Below are 22,609 nucleotides of genomic sequence, written 5' to 3'. Positions count from 1 at the left end.
TGAGTTGACAGTGGCTGTCCCAGTGGCAATATATTTGACAAGTGAAGTGTAAAGCTAAATTAGGTACTCCTTATGTTATACTGAGTTTAAGATTTACTTAGTTTTATAATATTGCTTCTGCTATTGTCTTCCATGTCAACATTAAATGTTTCTCCCTACTTAGCACACACACTTCCTTCCAGATTTTAGTGTGAATCATATTTGCGATTCTTTTTCCAATGAAAAGGCATTTAGGTCTCTTAGCTTCACTGTGTTTTCCCTTTTTCTAATGTTCTCTCCTTAATCCATCTTTCTCGAAGGCAGTAACTCATGGGTCTACAGGCACCAACGGATTCACCCAAATAAGGATTTGAACAGAGAATACTGGAAGCCTATTCAGCTGTTGAGACAATCGTAGCTAAGGATGACATCATTCTCACCTATGCCCCCACACAGGTACTGTCAGCATGTAAGTTACTAAATGCTAATTCACAGTGAAAACTGAAATGAGCGAATGCTGGACATGCCAAGGATCAAACCAGAATCTTCCTAATGTGTGTGGGCCACAATCCTACACACAGAGCATTTAGCAATTGGGCTAACAGGAATGTTTGGCTTAGCATCTCATAATTGATTTAAAAACCAAGTAGGTGATACTGGATCTACCAGTCCAGGATTTAAACTGAAGTCTCTATAATGACTTTTTTCTTGTTGCTCATTAAAGTCTCCTTCTTTTAGTTGTCGTCCATACTATGTACCAATTCTTGTACTAACACGGTGAGCATATAACACATTTTTGGACTGCTGGCTATGCCAAAGAGAGCTGTCCAAAGTGAACTTTAATTTTTGTGGCTAAAATCTTCCCTAGGCTTGGTGCTCCTCTCTCTCACCTCAACGGGTTAGGCATTTGCTACGTGGAAAAATCAAATACATAGAGGCAAGTAGCAAATCACTAGCTCTATATGCCTGTAGAAATGAGTGGCCTCTATCTGTCTGATTCTTATTACATTGTAAGACAATAGATATCACAATTGAACTGTGACAACTGGTTCCTTTGTTATAGATTATATTTTAATACATTGCTAAACTCAAGCAGAAACATTGCAATGGTTACTTAAAATATGAGAGGAGAAAGAAGACATGTTCATTTCTCTGGTCAACTGTGAATGAGTTTTTTCTTCTCTTGCTGTGGGGAAGTACCACCTCTAGGTTTGTCACTTCTTGGTTAATACATTCAAGATGGGCAATTACACAGACAAGGAAACATTCAGTAAGAAAGGGAAACGTGGATGTATATGTGTGCCACTGTAGCAAGTGTGTCAGAGGCAAAATAAGTGACACAAAATGGTCTGCATAATTTGACTTATTGATATGCAAATGAAATTAATTATAGAATATGTAGGAGATATGTGGACAGAAATACCAAATATTATTACAAGCTGGAATGTAATTGAAGGGCTCAGCTGGCATTATAAACCATAAAAGTAAAGTGCACTCTATTTATTAATGCCATCTGTGTTAAAGCTTTGAACAATCTCTATTATTTTATCTGATACTATATATATATACACACACACACAAAACATTTTTTAATCTTATAAATAATAAAATGCAGCATCATTGGCTCCCCTATGGCTGAGTTTAAAAGGCATCATGTGTGAATTCTGAGCCATACAGACTAGAGAGGTTCCAGGATCAACCTCTGGTCTCTACTGAAAGAGTTGATCTCAACAGGTGTGGTGGCACAGGAGTGACAATTTACCTCAGTGCCCTTGAACTAGTGAAGGAAAAATCACCAAGGATTCCCATTCTAATTCATTGCCTTTCAGATATTCTTAAGATTGTTTTTTTAATGCATTCTACAGCTTGGCACCATGGAGAGACTAGATTCCTGGGAGTGTTACAAGCTGTAGCTCAAGTCAGAAGGAACAAATAAGTTCACAAATTGAGAGAGGAAAAACTCAGCTAAGTATTCATTATGCATAACATCTGGAAAAACAAATGTCTGGCCATCTATTCAACCTGCTTCTGTTGATAAAGCTGCCAGATGGCCTCATTATGAATGCTTAGCTGAGCTGCAAGAATGGCTAATGGACTCGGCTCAGTACAGGTCTGTTTACTCAGTTGCAAAGGGGAGTGCTCACTTTTTATGATTGATATCTTTATTATCTTGTAATAACCTGTTCTTTCTTTAAAGAGGTTTTTCAACACCTGTGAGTTTATTTGGACAAGATTAAGACATGTGAGGTAGATTGAAGCTTTCATCAATGGGGCCTTCGCTGCCTGTGTTTGATTGACAACCTTGTGAGAAGGTAAGAGGGGAAATATATTTCAAAAAGAATGTTGAATGGCTGTTTTTTTTTCTTACAAGCATTTCAAAGACTTGTCAGTGTGATTATACAGTTCATTGGTTGTTAACCTAGTGCATACTGGATGAGTGGAAATGGAGCATGCATGCGTGACAGGGAGGAGGCATTGGAGATATGAAGGTGTCTGGCAGATCTGAGGGGGCATGGGGGTAGAGGGGGTGAGGGGTGAGGGTTAGAGGGTCCAACAACCATGAACAGAACTGGGCTGATGTCCCAGTAAACTGAGGTGGTCTTCCAACCTGTCAACCTTGTTAACTACCTGCATCCATTGCCACCTTGTTCCTGGCTCCAGAAGCAGTGGACCCAGCCCAAGCCTGCCTCTCTGAAACTAAAATAGGGTGGCTGGCTCCTCCAGGATAGGGGTGGGATTGCAGGGAAAAGACAATTCCTGACTACTGATACTCATTTCCTTGATGAGAAAAGTGGCCCCTTAATTTCAAAATATAAATGATTGAGCTAGTTTCTAGGGGAATAAATGGCTGGCTGAATACTTTAAAACTCTTTGAAGTAATAGAACAGATGACTCTGTTTCAATGCTTCAAAGGTTTAACAGATGGACGGACTGTCAAGCATAGAAAAGATTGATTCACAGGGAAATGCTGACACACTAAAATCTTAATCTTAATGATGTTGAATACGGAAATACATTTTATTCACTGGACAAAGTACTTTAATGCATCTGAACTTTCACAATGCTGGTCAATGTAGTGGTCACTTACCTTTTCTAGACAAAACCCTATCATTAAATACTGCATTAAAAACACATTTATGTTATCATACTCCTTTACATTATGACATGTGAAGTTGTCAACTTACCTGTCAAAAGGTTCCTGGCTCTAGACTATGCTTCCACCAGAGTTCATGATCCCTCTGAGGTGCCATGAATCACAACTCATACCAAAATGGGCCCAACTCGATGAAAATTGCTGGGACTCTAAAATGCCAACCCCTGCAATGGAGGAGGCAAAGATGGGATTGCTGCATGCGGGCACGCTACTGGTGGCTTTATCTCAGGACCATAAAAATCCAACACAATGGGAATGGGGCAGGAATTGTGGAATTGGTTTACGCCCACCATTTTTAAATCCCACTTGCTGCCGTTCCTACATGGACAGGGGCACAGAAATCTGGTCCTAAGACTTCTTAACCAACTGAACGAAAAAGAATAAGGTGATGTGGCAGCAGGATTCTTGTTAAGCTTTTTGTTGATGATGAAAAAAAAACACAAAATTTTAATCGCCATACCATAAATCCATGAAGAACTGGTTTCCCTCTGTTGCATTCAAATAATTACTGGGTGGTGCACATAGGTGAAAATTGGGTCCGAAGGATTGTGCGCCTGTAGTAGAAAGTACCTGATTTGCTACTCAACAGATTTCCCATCCACATGCTCATTATTGGGGAAATAAAGCTCCCTGCTTAGTTTTCCCCATGACATCCACCCAGGTGATTATTCGTTGCCAACAAACGAAAGACGAAAATCTATGCCTCGTTAATGCCCTAATCAGCATTTTAGGAATTTTGGGACAGTGCACTCAAAAACCAGACCATCTATTCCAAATCAAATCAGGTACTAACCCCAGTACCACCAGTTTTGAGACTATGAACCAAAAGCATCTGCCACATGTATTTTAGATGTAAATTTCTAAAGTAATTACCTCTATTGATCACTAAATGAATATCAAGCTTCAGAATATCTAACAAATTTCTACTGTATCACCATCATTGCCATACAACAGGTGCTAATAAAAAAAAACATACGTCAGAATGGATTGCACTGCCAACAATTGGGATTTTTTAGTAAATGGATATCTTATTTCTTTCCAGACCTACCTATTTCAGTCATTGTTACTCCAGGAGCCAGTTGACCATTTGTAAAAGAGCTATACGTAAACAAGTTTGGTACAGGTGTGAGTTCATAAATAGGCTCTTGTTTTATTTGCTTGATTCCAGCCATGTCTATCCCAGACTGATCTGGTGACGGTTGAGCAGAATCTACACTGTAATATCCATTAGCTCCCTCAGATTGTACTTTTGGCAGATCAATTACATGTCCATTGGAGTAAGTGCCACCAATTTCATTGTTCAGGTCTGTCAAGCCATTGCTGATGCTGTTTGTGTAGACGCGGGCAAGGGCCTCTGCCTCGCCACTTTGCTGCTGCCGTTGCTCTTGCAGCCTCTGTTGGTGCTTCTGGACCTCAGCATATAAACTGTCACGCTGCTTCTTGGACATTCTCCCAAATTTTACAGCTGCGAAGAGAGAAAAAAAAGGTTTTTCTTAAGTAAATTGTAATTGAAAGAATCGTCAATATTTCCAGCCAACATAACCTTAAGTACTTAGGATCACCGACTTTTAGCCCAAAGGGATGAGCAAGGTGGCCCAGTGAAGTGTTGCATTAATTATTTAAAATTTGCAGCACAAAAATAGACTATTCAGCCTAACTGGTTCATGCTGGTGTTTAAGCTCCTCCCACTCTACTTTATCTAATCCTATCAGCCTAACCTTCTATCCATTTCTCTCTCATGTACTTATCGAGCTTCGTCCAAAATGTACCAATGCCATTTGCCTCAGCTTCATGTGGTAGTAATTCCACATTCTAGCCACCAGAACTATGGGTCTTGAGCACTGCATGCTAATCCAAGCTTAATTTTAGGTGCATGGCGCCTCTATTGCTTAGACCGTGTTACGTTGGGAGTGAAACCAGGGACACCATTGTTGGGTGTCAGCCATTATAGAAGTTCACACTTTGAGCTACATCACTTTGGGCAGAAATATCCCTTTCGATAATTGGCCATTGGAGGATAGAGAGATCCAGGTACATAAACGTGGTGTGGCTTATTACGTGGAGGGGGCTTTCCAGGAGAAAAAACAGTTTAATTATAAAATTGGGCCTCTCCTTCGGTGTTCTGTTCTTGGGATGTGATCAATACTGGGGAGGTCACATTTATTGTCCATCTGAAGTTGTCCACAGGCCTCTTGGAAGTAAGTAATTGTTTGTGGCTTACGAGAGGACTTCAGAGAGCATTAACATTCAACCACAGTTTGTTTAGGCCAAACCAGGTAGGGAATGGAAGATCTTCTTAACTGAAGGACATTGGTAAACCAGTTAGATGTTTATCACAATCAAACAGTTTTTCTGGTCCCTCTTTATCCCTTAGGTGTTAGCCCACAAATTACCAAATTTATGAAATACAGTTTGCCATCATGGGATTTGAACTACTGAGCTGTGGGTCGAAAGCTCAATATCATACCCACTAAATCACTGGACCTGATGTTTCCAACAGTCACTAAGCATATGAAGCATCATAACAATGCTCACGTACAGTTGGTGCACAGTGTTCTAGTGCACTGGGTGCTTCCTAGTCTCATTGCCCTCCATAATCACTATATGTGATGAGGGCCTCAAATCTCTACACCCAACACCATAGGATCCTGGCACTTGAAACACTGTATCCACGTTCCTTTGCATTATTTGCTCTTCAGATTGCATTTAGGGCAACATCTGTCTCCTAGCGCAGATCAATTTTTTTTCATTTTCAGCTCAGACTGATAATTTTATTCAAATATAGAAGCCCTGTTATGCTCAAGTAAACTCATCACTTGTATCTGCATTCAAAAGTCATCCTGAAGAATTAACTTATTTGTAGATGTCAGAAAGTTAGAATAATCAATAACCATGTACTGTGGCAAATTCAGATACTAAAATTAAATATTTTGGGTAAGGATTCTCACTGGTTTGGTTCTTCCTTTCTTGTTCTATTTGCAATATGTCAGTGCTTTATTATATCAGCTCCTCATTATTTTTCCTGATAACATGAATGTATGTGGAGGAAATTGATCAAAATCATGTTCATTAACACTTGCTCTGAATTCCTGCAAAAACAAAAAATGCTACAAAATGTCTTACATGGAAAATATTTCTTTATTTACAGCTCATATGGTGAAATGTATAGTACTTAATGCTCAACAAAGCACTGGAGCCACATTTTCATTCCCTATTTTGACCCTGTAATCATCAGTGGATACCCACAGGTTGGATGACACAAAAGTACAACTCAAAACAGTCCAGCCTTCCCTCTCTAAATTGCACTAACAATGCAGTTTGAATATTAGCCACAGAAAACCATTTTCTTTTTAGTCCAGCACAACTATTCCATTCAATACATTATAATTTCAATCCTCTCCCAGATAGACTGAGACCAGTGCCACCTTGTGTATTTAGAAACATGGAAAATTTATGGCACAGGAGGTCGTCATATATTCCAGCAAGGTTGTGACAGTGGAGAGAGGAAATTTGATGTTCTCTAACTAGGTTGAAATAGGATCTTAAATTTTTTTCCTATTCTTACCATCACGAGACATTCCAAGGGCAAGACACTTCTGCAGACGACAATGCTGACAACGATTCCGGTTAGTTCGGTCGATTAAACAGTTTCTTTGTCGAGGACAGGAGTAAGAGGCATTGTTCTGCTGACTCCTCCTAAAGAATCCCTAAAATAATAAGAGTTGCGGGTTATATTGTTTTTTTATGTCAATGTGACTTTTCTTCCTCTAGTATCAGTTTTAATGCATGAATGATTTGTTGAAGCAATCATGTAAACCTGCTTTGGGGTTGAATTCTCTTTGAGTTAAAGTAAATGCTTTAACTAGTAGATATTCATTATAGCAAGTACCTAGAAGTAAGTTTTTATTCCATTGTTACTGATTTATATAAATATTGGGGTGAGATTTTGAGGCTTGCTGCTAGTGGAAACAGGATGGCAGTGATCTGAAGATGGTTGGGTATGAGTGGCTGAAGCTATATTTACCTTTGGTAGAAGGAGTGCCTCCTTGATTCTGGCAGTTCTAATATACAAACCGGTATCCTATGATGTATACAAGACACCAACTACCTTTCTCGGACTCAACCGGAAGTGAGAGCAGCATGCACATTCAAGAGTTCCGGCTTCAAAGAAGAACCCAGAAGGTAAGTTTTGATTTATTTTTGTGTGGCCAGGAAGAACAGGCATGCCTCTCTAGATTGTATAAAAACGTGGGATATTTCAACACTGGTTTCGTCCACACAGCCCCCACCCACCTCCTCAAGATCAGGCTTTTCCCTTCACCCTTGCCTTATTCTGGGACAGAGAACCAGGTGGGTAATCAAATACCTCAGTGGCCTGCAGGTGGCCATTTTCCCTGGGGGTCTTGTCTATTGCTTGCAGCTTACCAGCAATACATTAACGAAACAGACCTTCTAATGGACCTGAACTTCTGTTGGAGATATCAGGCGACTGGCTAGAACAATTTGCTGACCTGTTGCCCAAACATCACCCAGGGGAAAATCAGCGGAGTAACATTTATGTATACAACATTCCCATTTATTTAATCCTGTGAGGGAGCTCTATACACCATAGATTGCAGCAAAAAAAAAGTCAACTTGGCATATAAGACGACCCATTTTTCAGCACCAAAAATCATACATCTGCATATATTTGCCATATTAAGTCGACAACCCCCCTTACTTGTATTAGTAGTTGTTGTAAGATATTATGTGCAGGCCTCACGAAGAGGTTCCAAGTTTTGTATAGTTTAACATTTAAGTGTTTATTAACTACTCATAACTATGTACATGTATACAGTATAAGGTTTAAACTAGGAGCTGTCTCCTTGCTTGCCTCTGCACACGTCCCTGTCCAGACCAAGACTTGGGTCATGTGTTTCTTTACATCACAGTTTGGATGGTACTGTACCCAGTCCCATGTTAACCCTTTCTATGCCAGACCCTTAAACTACACCACCCCCCCTCCAAGTTTTTATCCAACGTATTTACGATGCAATCGTGTTTACCCAACATATTTACATTACTTCTGCTACCCCTTCTCCCCCAACTAAGTCTCTGTGTTTGCGGTTCAAACAGTCTGGAGGTTTTAATATTCTTCCAGATCTGATTTTATAACAGTTGGTGGAGCGGTAGACTATTGCAGTGGGAAAACCTTGATGAATAGGAGGTTGTTTTGGATGTGGTCATTCTGCCACTTGGTTGGTCTTTAATTCTGTAGTTGCATTCTCTGGAGTTGAACTGCTGCTTGTCAACTTCCCATCCAGTATGACCAATGGCCATTATTTTATTCAGTTCCTTCCAGGGAGAACAAACTCTAAGCTCGTCTGTAGTGCACATTCTGGGTTTCTTCCTGTGTGTGGTTCACTGTGATGCATGTGGGTATTTACGTTTCAAAAATGGAACATGCATTCCCACTTGTTTTACCATTTTACCCAAATAATTTATTACTGTCTTATTTTTCAATTGTTTTTCAAGCTTACAAATCTTTCCATTCAGCTCAGCAAATAGTCTGGTAAGTTCAGCTGTCTTTGTTTGAGAGTTAGCTGTGGAACTCTTATGTAATTTCAACAACATCACCTGGGCATTCCACTCTTTTTGGAATCTTTCTTCCATGGTCCCTGGATTCTTTCAATTCACTCATTAGATCCTCAATCTGTTTTTTAGAATTTTCCTTTTCTGCTTTCAAAATCTGGATTTACCCTTCCATACTGCACATCCCATCTTTCATGTTCTTCAGATTGGATCAAAGCTCAATAATTTCATCAGTTTTGGTTGTTGATTCTGCATTGAAGCAAATGTTCAGACGCATCAGCAATTTTTTTCTCCCGCTCCAGGTATTTTCCACTACTGCTTACTAAGACTACGATGTTTGAAGTTCACCAAGTTTTAATTGAAGATCCATCTTTGCTGAATTTGTTTTGATAAGATTATCATTTAGGTATTTCAAGTCCTCTTTCAAGTGTACTACTTTCTGTGAGCGACATTCTAGTGTTCTCATTTTTCCTCATCAAACTCATCTTTCGTACACGAAAGCAAGTTCTCTACACTAATCAGTTTTTTTCTTAGCAGAGCATAAGCCCTTTGCACTATCCTTCAAGCTCTCACTTCTGCCAATTGTTTCTGAGACCCTTCACACTCTTTTGAGAGAACCTCTACTTTCTCTTGCCATTATAAATTCTTGATTTTCATTTCAGCCATTTCATTTTTCAAAGACTCAATGGTTCTCAGTATGTTTGAGATATCCGGTGTTTTTCCTTCTCGTTCTTTATCTGCTTACCGTTCAGAACACACTATTACTTTGCCTTCAATCATGGTCAGGTAGTTCCGTACTGCCCCTTGCTGTTGCAGTCCAGATAGCGTGTCAGAATGTTCAATACAATTTGTTTTCAAGACTTCTGGAATGTTCTCGGCCTCGCTGGTATCATTGTGTGGTTTGCTTGGGATTTGTCTTTTTGCTTTCATAGAATTACTGAGGGTTTCTATCCCTTTTTTAAGACTTGTGCAGAGCACAATTTGAAGGTTAAAGTATTTGTCAAAGGCCCTTAATATTTCAAAGCTAGTTGAGGATTCATCAATGCACTTCATTAAGATTACTTCATCAGCAAGTTCACCAAACAAGTAACAAAACATTTCTCCATTAATTTAAAACTTTTCTCCAGGATACCCAATTTCGTATTAGGTTTGGCCTTTGCATTAGCCCAAAATGGTCTGGTAAGGTAGATTTTTGATCCATAGTCATTTAAAATTAAAGGCGTGTACAGCAAGGAAATCCACTGCCACCTGCTTCTTCACAATAAGGTTTCCTGTGCTTGTCAGCTTTGGTGGGCTCCCATAGTAATGGTGGTCCTGATTCTTTTGTTTAAACTTTTCAGCAGTGGATCGACTGTTCTGGGTCTTCCCCATAGTATTCAAGTATTCTTGGGTGATGAAACAGTCGATTTCCAGAGTCATTCAGACTCAAAACGTTAACTGTATCCCTCTCCACAGATGCTGTCAGACCTGCTGAGTTTTTCCAGGTATTTTTGTTTTTGTTTTTGTTCTAGATTTCCAGCTTTTGCTAGGTCTTTTAATTTCCAATCATTTGTTATTTACTTTTTTCCTCAATCAGAGTCAGTTCGGCCGCATCACTTCTGGTGCTTGTCAGGTCAGAAGGCTGGTTTTTCAATTTTCCAGGTTTCAAATTTCTTCTCCAGCTTGTGGGAGGTGCCAGGTTGCTCCAATAGCTGCCATCATATTGTAAGATGTATGTAGTTCGCTAAGTGTCGCAAAGAGGTTCTGAGTCTTGTATAGTTTAAGTGTTTATTTATTATTCATAACTTTGTACATATATACAATATAAGGTCTAAGCTAGGAGCTGTCTCCTTGCTTGCCTCTACACATGTCTCTGTCCAGTCCGAGAATGCCCTCTAGACTCGGATCATGTGTTCCTTTATACCACAGTATGGGTGGTACTGCACCCAGTCCCATGTTAACTCTTTCTACTCCAGACACTTCTACTACAGTAATCAGCCTCAATCTTTTACCCCAGAAATGCATGTTTTACTTACCTTCTACTGTAAGTCGATGCATGAGGATCAAGTAGGCTATTTGGGCTGTGTTGTGAATAAAATGCATGGGAATTTAAGAGCACACCCACACAGAGCAGACCATGCATAGTATGGTGAGTGACGGACAGAAATGGGTCCTCCAGCAAAATGGATGAAGTTGCTTTCAAGCTAGAAATTGTAAAATTTATGAACTCAAAAAACAATTGTAGCGAGGGATTTATGTGTTAGTCGAAAAACTGGTGCCAGAATGGAATGGAGGAGGAATCTGCCCTGAGGAAGAACCCCAAGGCCAAATGCTCCACGAGACAGGGACCAGCCATTGCCTGATCATGAGAAGCATGTATTGAAAATCATCAAAATGGTTACATTGTCACCGGAAATGCAATGCATCTATATGCATTTAAGTGGGCCAGCAAAGATTTCGGATCAACAGCTACCTTGTGTAGGCACTTTATGGAATGAACAGTCTAGTGTTGTGGCAAAAGGTCAAGATTCTTCAGCAGCTACCAAAAGCCCTCATTGGCAAAATTACTGCTATAGATAATTTTTGGGGGACATGTTCAGATCCCATATAACTAATGAGACCACCGGAGCCTGTGAAGGAATAACACCACATTGCAGTTATACCAAGGGGGCCTCAACAAGCCATTCAAGGATCATGTTCATGTTGAGTGGAATAGGTGGGTGGTTGAAAGAGAAAAAGAGTGGAAATTTGCTTGCTGCCCTGTTTGATTTTTTGTGGCATTTCATTAGCAAATCATGGGATACTATTAGTGCATGAAGTGTCATCGGATCATTCAAAAAATATAGACCATTGAATTCAATGGATGCAGAGGAAGATGATTTGTTCTGGAGGGATGATTCTGAAAGTGAAAGCACCACATTTCAAAGTGGCGATCTGCCTTACCCACACCATTAGTTCACATTTTATACTCAGCATATAAGTTGACCTTATTTTTGGAAGGATTTTTGGAGACTTCAAAAGGTTGACTTAAGCACCAGCATCTACAGTAATTACTACCAAAAATAATCAATAAGACTCATGAATATGCACTCATCTCCACATTTCCACTATTCAGTCCTATCTACTACCCTCCACAGGTGACATTTATTCTCCCAATGCAGCAGTACAAGAACTATTTGATTTGTTGATGCTCTTTTAGCATCTCCACCTGCAGCTACATCTAACTGAGAATTCTATTCTCAGCCAGATCTTAAACAGTGATTAACTACTTCATTTACACAAAGCATCTACATGTGTTATGGCTGCTATTTAGGAACAATTTCACAATCTTCGGAAGCAGGCAAAAGATAGCAATGTCCATATACGTGAACTCCAAACCTGAGGGTGGTAGAACTACACTGAGAAGGAAAGTTATGTCCCAGCAAAACCAACGCCAGGATGCAATAAGACATGAAAATGACAGGCTGATAAAGATCATAAGGTCCATTAAGTCTTTTGCATACAGTTGTGATGCATGAAGTATGATATTCTTGGTTCAAACAGGCATCTTTATTGAGGTTCTAACTGCCTATTTTTTGGTCTCTATTGCCAGGATACTTCAATCTGTTCAACTACTCCCTCACATTTATCTTTGACACTCTTATTCTCAGCAAAACATTTCTTCTCTCTCCTTTTCAATCCCACTGATATGGCTCCAATTCTTCCTCAAGTCCTAAAGGCACAGACATGAATGTATCTGGTGAATAATTGGTTTAGCCATCCACTGCAAAGGACATTATTGCCCTTCATTCCCCTCTGCCAAAATCAATCACTATTCCAGGATCATCACGTCACAGAATCATACAGCATTGGACGAGGCCATTTGGCCCCTTCAGCCAGCATCAGGTCTTTGAAAGAGTTGTCCAATTTAATCCCACGTCACAGCTTTTTCTCCATAACCCTGAAAATTAATCCTCTGTGAGTACATGCCCAATTGCCTTTATAAAATTCCTATGGAATCTAATTCCACCATCGTTTCAGGTAGTATGTTCCTTGTTTTAACAACCCTCTGCATGAAAAATAACTCTCCTCATTTCCCTTCTAGTTCCTTTGCCAATTATTTGAAATGTATGACATCCAATTACCAGCTTCTAAGAGGTAACAGTTTCTCTCTACTTGTTCTACCAAAGTCCCATCCATGAGTGCAAGGGTGAGAGTTTTTTTGCCCCTCCATCTGTTGATTATCCTTTTCTTTCTCGCCAGGCCATCCCTCTTCCCCAGGTTCTCTCCCCCCACCAATCCCTAATCCTTTATCTGTCTCTAATTTCTGTCCATCCCCCCCAGCCCTCCTCTCTAAGAATGTTTTGTCTATAAGAACTATCTTTTGCTTTCTTGGCCTCATTCCCATTAAAAGGTTTTTTTCATCCAACATCCCTTTCTTACCTCATTCCTTGACATTGTAAACAGTACCCATTCGCAGGCACTTTTGTTACGATCCCCGTGGAGACCTGTAACTTTTAAAAAGAGATTCAAACTTCCAGTTACTAGCTGAAAGAATGATACAACAAGATTTCACATTTTAAAACTTTTACTGTAATAAATTACTAAAAGCACCATGTACTGAACACTATTTTCTTTTTGCAGGCAACTTATAGTTTAAACTACAGAGAGGGATATTCCTCTTTTATAATTTACATACATTGCACTCTCCATGGAATTATAGTTCTTATAGCAATCAGTTCATGGTTGCTCCCAGCTTCTTATGGGTTCCTGTAATCCATTTTGCTGAGTACTAACTTCGAGTGATCATCTCCTGGCATTTTTGTCAGTTTTTGGAAAGTTTCTTAAATGCAGCACCACCAATGATTCTTCTTTGCCCTGGCCATGCCAGAACAAATCTCCCAGAATCCGTTGCAGGATGCATCCCTTTGACTAGAGCCCGTCTACCTCCTGCATCCAGCTGTGGTAGCTCGCAAAGTCAAATAGCCTTTTCTCCCTGTCAATCACAAAGAACCCCCTGTCTGTCTATGATATTCGTTGATTTATAGGGAAGCCCGTAACTTGACATCAAAAATGGCTTTCTCTGCACACTTCACCATGGAAACATGAAACACATTAGCATTTCTATCTCAATACAAGGCTAAATAGCAATCCTTGGCCCCAACTCCCTTTCATCTTAGAAGTAAAGAGATAGCTGACAGCACAACAATTGTTCATTTTTTTAATTTAAGGCGAGACTTGCCTCTTGTAATGCTTTCAGAACTTCCCAAGCTCTGTGATCATGCTCCCATCTTGTGGCTCTATGGATGAGGACATCATCCATATGACAAATTGCTTCCTTTTTTCCTTCCAGAATGTTTGACATGGTACACTGGAATATCTCTGGAGCTGATGATATATCGAAGGGAAGGCGGATAAGACAGAATCTTCTAAAAGACGTAATAAATGCTGTTTTCAGCTTGGACTCCTGGTTGAGGGGTAATTGCCATAACCTGCTATTAGTGTCAAGTTTAGTGAAGAGCACGTTGTTGGCAAGTTTTACCAAGCTGACATCCATCGAGAACATAGGATTTGTTTCTCCCTGGACTGCTTTGTTTAAATGTGTGAGGTCTACACAAAGTTGGAGTTGGCCATTAAGCTTAGGAACGGTTATGAGCCTTAAACCCCACCTCGTTGGCTCTGTGATGGGTGATATGACACCTCTGTGTAACATTCTGTTGAGTTCCACTTTAATTTTTGTCACCAATGGGTATGGTACCATCCTGGGAGTGTATGGTCACACAGGCTTTGCATCTTGAAGCAACGTAACATGGTATTCATTCTTCAGCTTACCAAGCCCCTGAAAGAGCTGTGGAAATTCTTGATGGAATTCTGTCCTGTTGTCTTGTTGTAGGACTTTGTCTTCCTTTTTCAGAAGACCCTGAGCATTTTTGCTCAGTATAGATGTGCTTTGATTTCACAAGATATAGAGGGTCTCTGTGACTTGTGGCGAAGGATGGTGGTCATCTGACCTATTACTTGAAGATTTGTATTGCCTGGGTTTGCAATTTGATGCTTGATGGCTGGATGTCTACTGCTTTAAGCCATTCTAAATGATCAGCCAGTATTTTAATGCCAGCTCCAGTATCAAGTTTGAAAGTCAGTTTTAAAACCTTTAACTTCTAAAGCAACAGATGAAAAATGTTCTTCTTGATCCTTTACTTCTCTTAGGAAATCTGTATTTTCACTTCTTTCCATATTCCTAATTTCCTGAGTTTTCTGTTTTATGGACATTCTCTTGCTTTCTTCCTTTAATGAAATTTTTAGACTTACAGAACTGCTTGAAGTGTCCTGTCTTTCCAAATTGGAAACACTGTGCACCCCCAGTTGGGCAATCTTGCCTTCTGTGCTTATTTTTAGTGTTGCAGCAATGGCATTTTAAGATGGCTGCTGTAGGCTTTCCTGCCCTTTTGCCCATTTTGACGGGCTTTTGAGTGGATGCAGCTGCCGCCCAACTAACCAACTTGTCCAAAGCCTTGGTATTTCTATGGATTATGGTTTGATTTTTCTCCATAAGATTGGCCTGCCTAGTGTATTGAATCACTTGATCAAGTGTCAGGTCATCTTTTGTCTGTAAAAAATCTGACAGCTGTTTGTCGGGGATTCCGACAACAATGCCGTCGTGAATAAGTTAATCTTTCAATGCACCATACCTGCAACAACGGGCTAGCTTATACAAGTCTGTAAGGAACAATTCAACGGATTCCCTGGCCTTTGGGATCTCTGATTGAATTGTGTTTGCTTGAATAAGAGGTTCTGTTTTGGACTGAAGTATGTATTGAATACTTTTAGGACAGTTTCAAAGGCTGCAGAGGTCTCTTCTACCCCATCTCAAAGGAACATCATCGGCAATAAGTCCCCCTGCATAGAGGAATGAACTAACCTGGTGCTTCTGCTCTTTCGCATGCAAACCCAACACTGCTTGATACCTCAGGAATTTTTTTTTCCACAATTCCCAATGCTAGTCTCTAAGGGCCTTTGAGGTTTGCAAATAGCCGTGGAAGGTGCAGTGACTACTCAACTGGTGCTGAGATTGCTACAGATTCTCGGTGTGCCTCTCACAAAGATAAGTCTTCTGATTCCTGCTTTGAAGAAACCTTCTTCCAATTTCTCCCCATCTGTGTTCTGCTTGTCTCTTTGGGTAATTTATAGTCTAATCTGTATTAGGAAGGTTTCCCTATACTCATGAGTGACTGGGGTCTGATTCAGGTAGGTTTCTTCCAAAACTACTTTATACATAATAAGCTTTTAGGCAAATACATCTCTCTTGTGTATACAGACTATTCAATCTTTCTTAGACTTCTGCAAATGACAACTGATGTGTATCATGATGTAACGGTGAAATCGTTATCTCATTACCATAACTATTAACCCTTTATTCTACAGAATGTTTGCTTGGCGATAGCTTTTGTTTTTGTATTGGTGCCAAGCGATGACGTGATGGCAACAAAAAGGGGAAGGTAAGGTGCGTGACTGTTGGTGAATGGGAATTGGGGTTTTGGTTACTGGTATCACACTCAAGCTAGTTTTTCATAACAGCGAGACTGTTAGGATTCCATGTCCCTTTCTTTTCCTCTCCTCATTCTCCTGCTCCTCAGCTGCTCGCCATATACCTGGTGTCAAGTGCAGTCCCCTCATGATGGCAAGGTTCTGCAGCATGCAGCAGACCATCATGAATCTTGACACTCGCTCTGTTGAGTATAGCAGGGCAGTTCCAGGGCAGCAGTACCACTGAGCTGAATGTTTTTTCTGGGTTCCCGATCTTGTCACTGGGGGGAATTGCAGGTGAGGAATCCACTTTATTTTGATCAGAAGGCGATTTTTAAGGAGGCAACCAATTAAGTGGCCGTCCCCGGAGCCTCATCCACCTAAAGACTGAGAGTGGGCTCCTGAGGCTGGAGGGGCAATAGGAGGCCCTCCAGCACTGAAAGATTGGAAGTCCCACCATTATTGGTAGGCACAGCCGACGTAGGTAGGAGAAAGAGGGTGCTTCAAGCATCTTCAAAATGTTAAAATAAAAAATAGCCACAGCTGCCAGAATATCATTGTGGAGTCTGCAGATGCCCTACGGTTACTGCAACTCTGGCGGCGCTTAACTGCCCCCATGGCAGAGTGGGGGAGTGGTGGGGTGGGATGGACTCCCAATCCCACCCCACCCCACCCCTCCCCCGGTCTGCCACCGGGAGGCCGCTTCCACTCATTGGCTGGGTTACGGCCTCAACTGAGGATCCATATGCTGACTGGAAAATTCCAGTCAGCATCAGAAGAGAAGTCTTTTTATTAATTCATTCATGGCATATGGGCGTCACCGCCTAGACCAGCATTTATTGCCCATCCCTAATTGCGCTTGACAAGGGTTGAGCTGCCTTCTTGAACCGCTGAAGTCCATGCGGTGTAGGTACACACATAGTGCAGTTAGGGAGGGAGTTCCAAGATTTTGACCAGCGAAGGAATGGTGATATATTTCCAAGTCAGGATGGTGAGTGGCTTTGAGGGAAACTTCCAGGTACTGGTGTTCTCATGTACCTGCTGCCCTTGTCTCTCTAGATCCGGGATGGGAAATCCCGCGCCCAGTAGCCAGGTCCAGCCCATTGCACTTTTTCCAAACGGCCCCCGGTGAGATTTCAAACATGTGCACATGATGCAAAGATCTCCGCCATTTTAGGCCTCGCACTTCCCAGCCTATCTCCCGAGAGCAGTCAAAATCCAGCCCAGTCACTTTGAATCTTAGAAACCAAGGAGCTAGAGCTCCAGCCTTTGAGCGGGTTGAAGGTAACAGTGTCAAGCCCCAGTCAGTGAGTACTTTCTCCATTCTGCACATGCCATTTGCTCCATTTTAGAAGTGGCTCCTGTTTGCCAGATGCAATGAAGCTCAGCCTTGAGGGGAGTGAGTTCACTTTCTGGCTGCGCTTCTCTCGAACAGCACAATCAGGACATTAGGATATTTCTGCATAATTGTGGAAGGCAGGCAATGAGCTGTATTCCCCCTTTGACGGTGCAAAAGTCAGCAGAATCAAGATTAGTGCTCCTCTGGGAGCCTGAGAGTAATCTGCCAGGAATACTGAACAATCCTCATACAGGTGGAACTTCTCAAATGCTTCTTTCCAGCTATTTTGTCCTGACATTTGTTCCTAAATAATACATGTGCTTGGAGTTTAGTTGCACATGGTGTTCTCTCAGTAATTTTTTAAAAATAAAACATGTCTACTGCAAACGAAAGAAGAAAAGTGTATGCAGAATGTCATGTCTTCAATGAAAAATGGACAAACGATTATTTTTTTTGTTAAGGTGAAAGGCAAACCCATGTGTCTAATTTGTGGAGAAGCAATTCCTGTCATGAAAAAGTCAACATAGAAAGACGCTACAGCATGAAGCACATCAAATACAAAGAATGTCAAGGATAAATGCGAGCGGACAAAATTAAAACACTTAATAAGAATGTGAGCATGCAGCAAGCAATTTTCACCAGACCAAGAAAGGTGGTCGACAGTATTGTGCAAGCCAGTTATGTGGTGAGTGAACTTATCATAAAAATGCATAGGCCTCATTCGGAAGGAGAGATTGTAAAGGAGTGCATCGTTGTGACCGCACCTTTACTGGCACCAGAGAAAATCAAATTATTTGAGAGTGTGAGCTTATCTTACAGGACCGTGTCAGATCGAATTAATGAAATGGCTCAAGACATTGAAAAATCTCTGAAAGATTCTGTGGCTGATTTTGACTTTTACTCTCTGGCTATTGATGAGACAACAGACATAACAAATACATGCCAACTAGCAACGTAACGTCGACAGTAGTATTGAGCATCAACTTAATTAAAAGTAGAGTGTTAAACACCCACCAGTTTAAGTAGTTATTGAAAGAACTTGAATCAGAGCACGGCGAATTAGTTTACTATTGTGAAGTGCGATGGCTCAGCCAGGGGAGAATGCTGATGCAGTTTTACGAACTGAGGAATGAAGTGAAACTTTCCATGGAGGCAAAGGGAAAACCTTTGGCCGAGCTGAATGACAAGTGGCTGTGTGATTTGGTTCTCATGGTTGATATTACGTAGCATCTGTCTGAGCTCAATGTCAAATTGCAAGGGCCTAACCGGCTTCTTACTTCCCTTCTTTAAAATGTGAAATCATTTGAAGCCAAATTAAAGCTATGGCAACTCAACTGGAAAAGGGCAACACAGTGTATTTTCCTACCCTTCAGTAACAATAGCCTGTAAAAACAGTGGAATATACCAAGGAGTGTGTAAACTTACTTCAGAAATTTTGAAGCGATTTCAAGACCTAAAGTGAAGGAACTGGAATTAAACATTTTGGCCACACCGCTCAATATTGAAGCAGTCGATGTGCCTGAAGACCTTCAACATGAAGTTATAGAACTGCAAAGCAACATTGAACTTAAGGCTGATTATAATAACCTGTTCTCTGCTGGAATTCTACAGACTCCGTATAGGCACCAATCAATTTCCACACTTGAGGAGACACGTGCTGAAAATTGCATCACTGTTTGGAACTATATATGCGAGTGGCCCTTGGTAAGAAAAAGGGTTCCCCACCCCTGTTCTAGGTGGTAGTGGTCGTAGGTTTGGAAGGTGCTGGCTAAGGAGCCTTGGTGAGTTCCTGCAGTGCATCAGGCCCTTAAAAAGGCTTAAATGGCAGTGTGAAATTGCCATCCCACTTGCTTCCAATACTGCCTTTGCAAATGAATGAACATTTGGCCCATTGTAGCATGCCAATGGTCTGTTCCATCACAATTCAAGTGGCAGTATGACTTTCACTGTATGCCTGTTCCACGAGTGGGTGAGGGTTGCACACCAGAGTCATCAGCCAAGTTGCTAGCGGAAAGCCGTTGTCATCCAGTAGCCAACCTTTTACTCCAGCTCTAGTTGAGCTATCATGGTAAACCCGTGGACTGCAACAGAATGAAGGCATCATGACTGCTGCCAGGAAAAATGGGTATTGACCTGCAAGATTCATTGCCTTTGGTTGCATGTCAGGTGAATTTTGAGAGACTAGAATCACTTTTGTGCTTCCCAAAAGAGATATGTATGCACTCAATGGCATCTTGTACCATGGTGAAGCCTGCAATCGTAGCAAGTCATGTGTTCGCTCTGCATGCTGGTTTCTGGCAAGAAAGAATGAAATATAGTTAGCTGTCTTTGTATAGAGAACCTCAGTGACCCTTTTTTATGTAACAATTCGTGGCAAACTGTGAGATGTTGCAAATAACTCCAACCCAGCCTTGAAAGAGCCAGGCGCATAGAAGTTCATCACAGCTGTCACTTTCATAGCCACCGGTAATTTGATTCTAGTCCTGCTCTGAAATTGTAGGTGTGGCTGCAACATGTGACAAAGCTTAATTAGGACAGCCCTATTGAAGTGCACACATATCACACAATGATCCTTACTGAGGTTCATGCAGAGGAATAGCTCCCTGAATATACTGGACAGATATGATCTCATCCTGAAAGCCCTCTTCTACCCTCTTACAGCAGTTTTTCCAGCTCTGCATGACCTCTGCTCATTGTCCCAGTCATACTGTATTCCAAGGGGAATTCCTACCATAGCACCCATGTCTTGGGAGCAACTAGTTAATGCAGAAGCCTTGAAGTCAGCGGAAATTCCTTCAACCTTGCCTCGCTAGACTTTGTAACTTAAAAAAACACTGTGGAAAGCATCAAAAACTCAGAATTGAAGCAACAGATAGAAGACAACAACCGGCAACTAACGTGCACGTAGCTGATGATCTCTTTAATTGTGCTGGATGGGGAGTCCTTCCTGCTGCTTAACACATGCTTATCAATGTAAGGTCATGAGACAGTATCAGCTGCAGTGATGACCTCCAAATTGTCAGCTGAATGTGCAATAATGCCCTCAAAAATATGTGTCTGGCACACTTCACAACAGAAGTGTCCATGTACATAACGGGTGACATTTTGATCTCTTAACAGTACCCATAGCACCCAAACCACGGACGTTACAGAGTTCAATTCTGTGCCCAGTGTTCCTTTGACTGACCTCTTGTGCACCCTCCCTTTGCCTAACCATTGGCAACTCTTACTTTAGCTGCCACGCATCATACTCCGAGGCCAGGATTTTTTCCTATGGTGGGCGATTGATTACCACCCGTAATTGGCTCCGTGCCACCATTTTACGTGGACGGGTCAATTAAAGCCCGCCCAGCCTAATATGCAGCAGGTAGCGCTCAGCACTACCAGCGTGGGTGGTGGGGGGGGGGGGGAGGAGAGTCGGGGTCCAGCGCTCTTTCGTGTACGCGCGTGAAAGAGCTCTTCAGTCTCCCTGTGGCACGGAGCTGCCTCAGGGAGACTGAATGGATATTGAAATAATAAAAGAATTGATTTTAAAGTTTATTTAAACGTGTCCCCTCATGTGACTGTGCCACATAGTGGGGACATGTTTTTATATTCATGAAAAGTAATAAATTGATTTAATAAAAGTTTCAAGAAACCTCATCCCGCTTGGGCTTTCCGCCTGCCCGCCAACCTTAGGGTTGGATGGGCAGCGTACTCAAGCGTACAAATTGATTACTTAATGGCCTTGATAGGCAGTTTACATTTCAGCAGGCACGCAGCCAACTCTGGCACGCGCCCGCCAAATGGAAGATAGTGATGATGCACGATGAGGTCGGGACGCACAGCCGATGTCATCGCGCGTCATTTTACCCATCGGCATATCGGGCCTGCCCCCGCATGCTGACCGGAAGATTCTGCTCTAAAAGTCCCACCTTAAATCTCTCCAGCTCCTTTAAAACTATCCTTAAAACACAAATATTTAAGCAAGCTTTTTATATCTCCTTTTAATATATCCTTTGATGGGTTGTCTGATTATAAGGCACTGATATTTTTCTACTTTGAAATGATATAAATGCAAGCTGTTGTTACTGAATTAAACCCCTGTTCTGTTGCAGTACCAGCAAGGGTATGATTAATTTATTATCGTGGTAATTTTAAAAAACAGTAGAAATATTCTCCTATAGCAACCCACTTGCAACGAGGTTGTGATTGGTATTAATCCTTTCAAACCAGCTGCTCCAGGTTTGATTTGAGCTCTCTGTTGCATTAGTTGATCTAAGTCCAATGGCAATCGGGTTGCCATAATTGGCATTAGCACTGCTGGGCTAGGGAGGGGAAATAATCAGCCAGGATTCCCATTCTTGATCACTATTTTTTTGTTTGTTTGTGGTATGTGGGCTATTGCTATTCTGTGACTGTCACTGGAAAATATGTGTATTTGAGAATGCCAGATGAGAATAAAGTCAAGAATGTTGGAACACAATCCATGATCAAATACTGCTATCCACTGAATTTCATTGTCTAAGCTTACACAATAGTCCCACTTTTAACTTAACCCACCCAATGAGAAGAAAACAGGTTCCGGCTGGATGCCCATCTTATATCTCACCTGATAATAGTCTCCACTGGCGGTAATAGAGCACAAATTTAGATGAGATGTAAAACAGGTGTTTGATCTGGACCTGGCCCTATTCTGCCAAGCAGTTTAGGCTAAAATCAAGGTTACAGAAGCTGAATAAGCATTACTGCCTAAAGATCAGCTCTGGCACTGAGTTACATACTTACAAGAGAAAAAGAGTAAATGGAATGTAAAAGAAAACTGTTCTGATTGAAATAATGATCCTCTCATCACTGATCTCTGAAAATGTCACCTTCTTTGATCAGGTAAAGTGCTCAATCTATGCTGTTTTACCTCTTTCTAATGATCTGTAAGAATCACAACTGTTATTTTCTCAGTGAGGGTAATTAGACTGGTAGTAACTAAAGCTTTATATATTAAAGCAGTAGCTTCAATTATTAGGGCACTTGCCAGACTGCATTGCATAGGTGTGAACAGAACTAAACTAGTCTTAGTTTGTTGGCATCAAGCATAAGGTATA

General features: G+C 41.2%; 1 protein-coding gene across 1 annotated transcript in view; it reads right to left on the bottom strand.

Annotated features, from left to right (window-relative positions):
• The window catches only part of rorb (RAR-related orphan receptor B), a 248,475-nt gene that overhangs the window by 74,496 nt on the left and 151,370 nt on the right, over positions 1-22,609 (bottom strand). The window contains exons 3-4 of the mRNA XM_041186847.1: positions 6,699-6,840; positions 4,182-4,598 (exon numbers count right to left, since the gene is read on the bottom strand). Of these exons, the coding sequence (XP_041042781.1) occupies positions 4,182-4,598; positions 6,699-6,840 (559 nt within the window). The remainder of the gene's footprint in view (positions 1-4,181; positions 4,599-6,698; positions 6,841-22,609) is intronic.

Source organism: Carcharodon carcharias, chromosome 4 (assembly GCF_017639515.1).
Source record: "Carcharodon carcharias isolate sCarCar2 chromosome 4, sCarCar2.pri, whole genome shotgun sequence".
NCBI classification, from domain to species: Eukaryota; Metazoa; Chordata; class Chondrichthyes; order Lamniformes; family Lamnidae; genus Carcharodon; species Carcharodon carcharias.
This window is presented reverse-complemented; position numbering and strand designations above follow the sequence as displayed.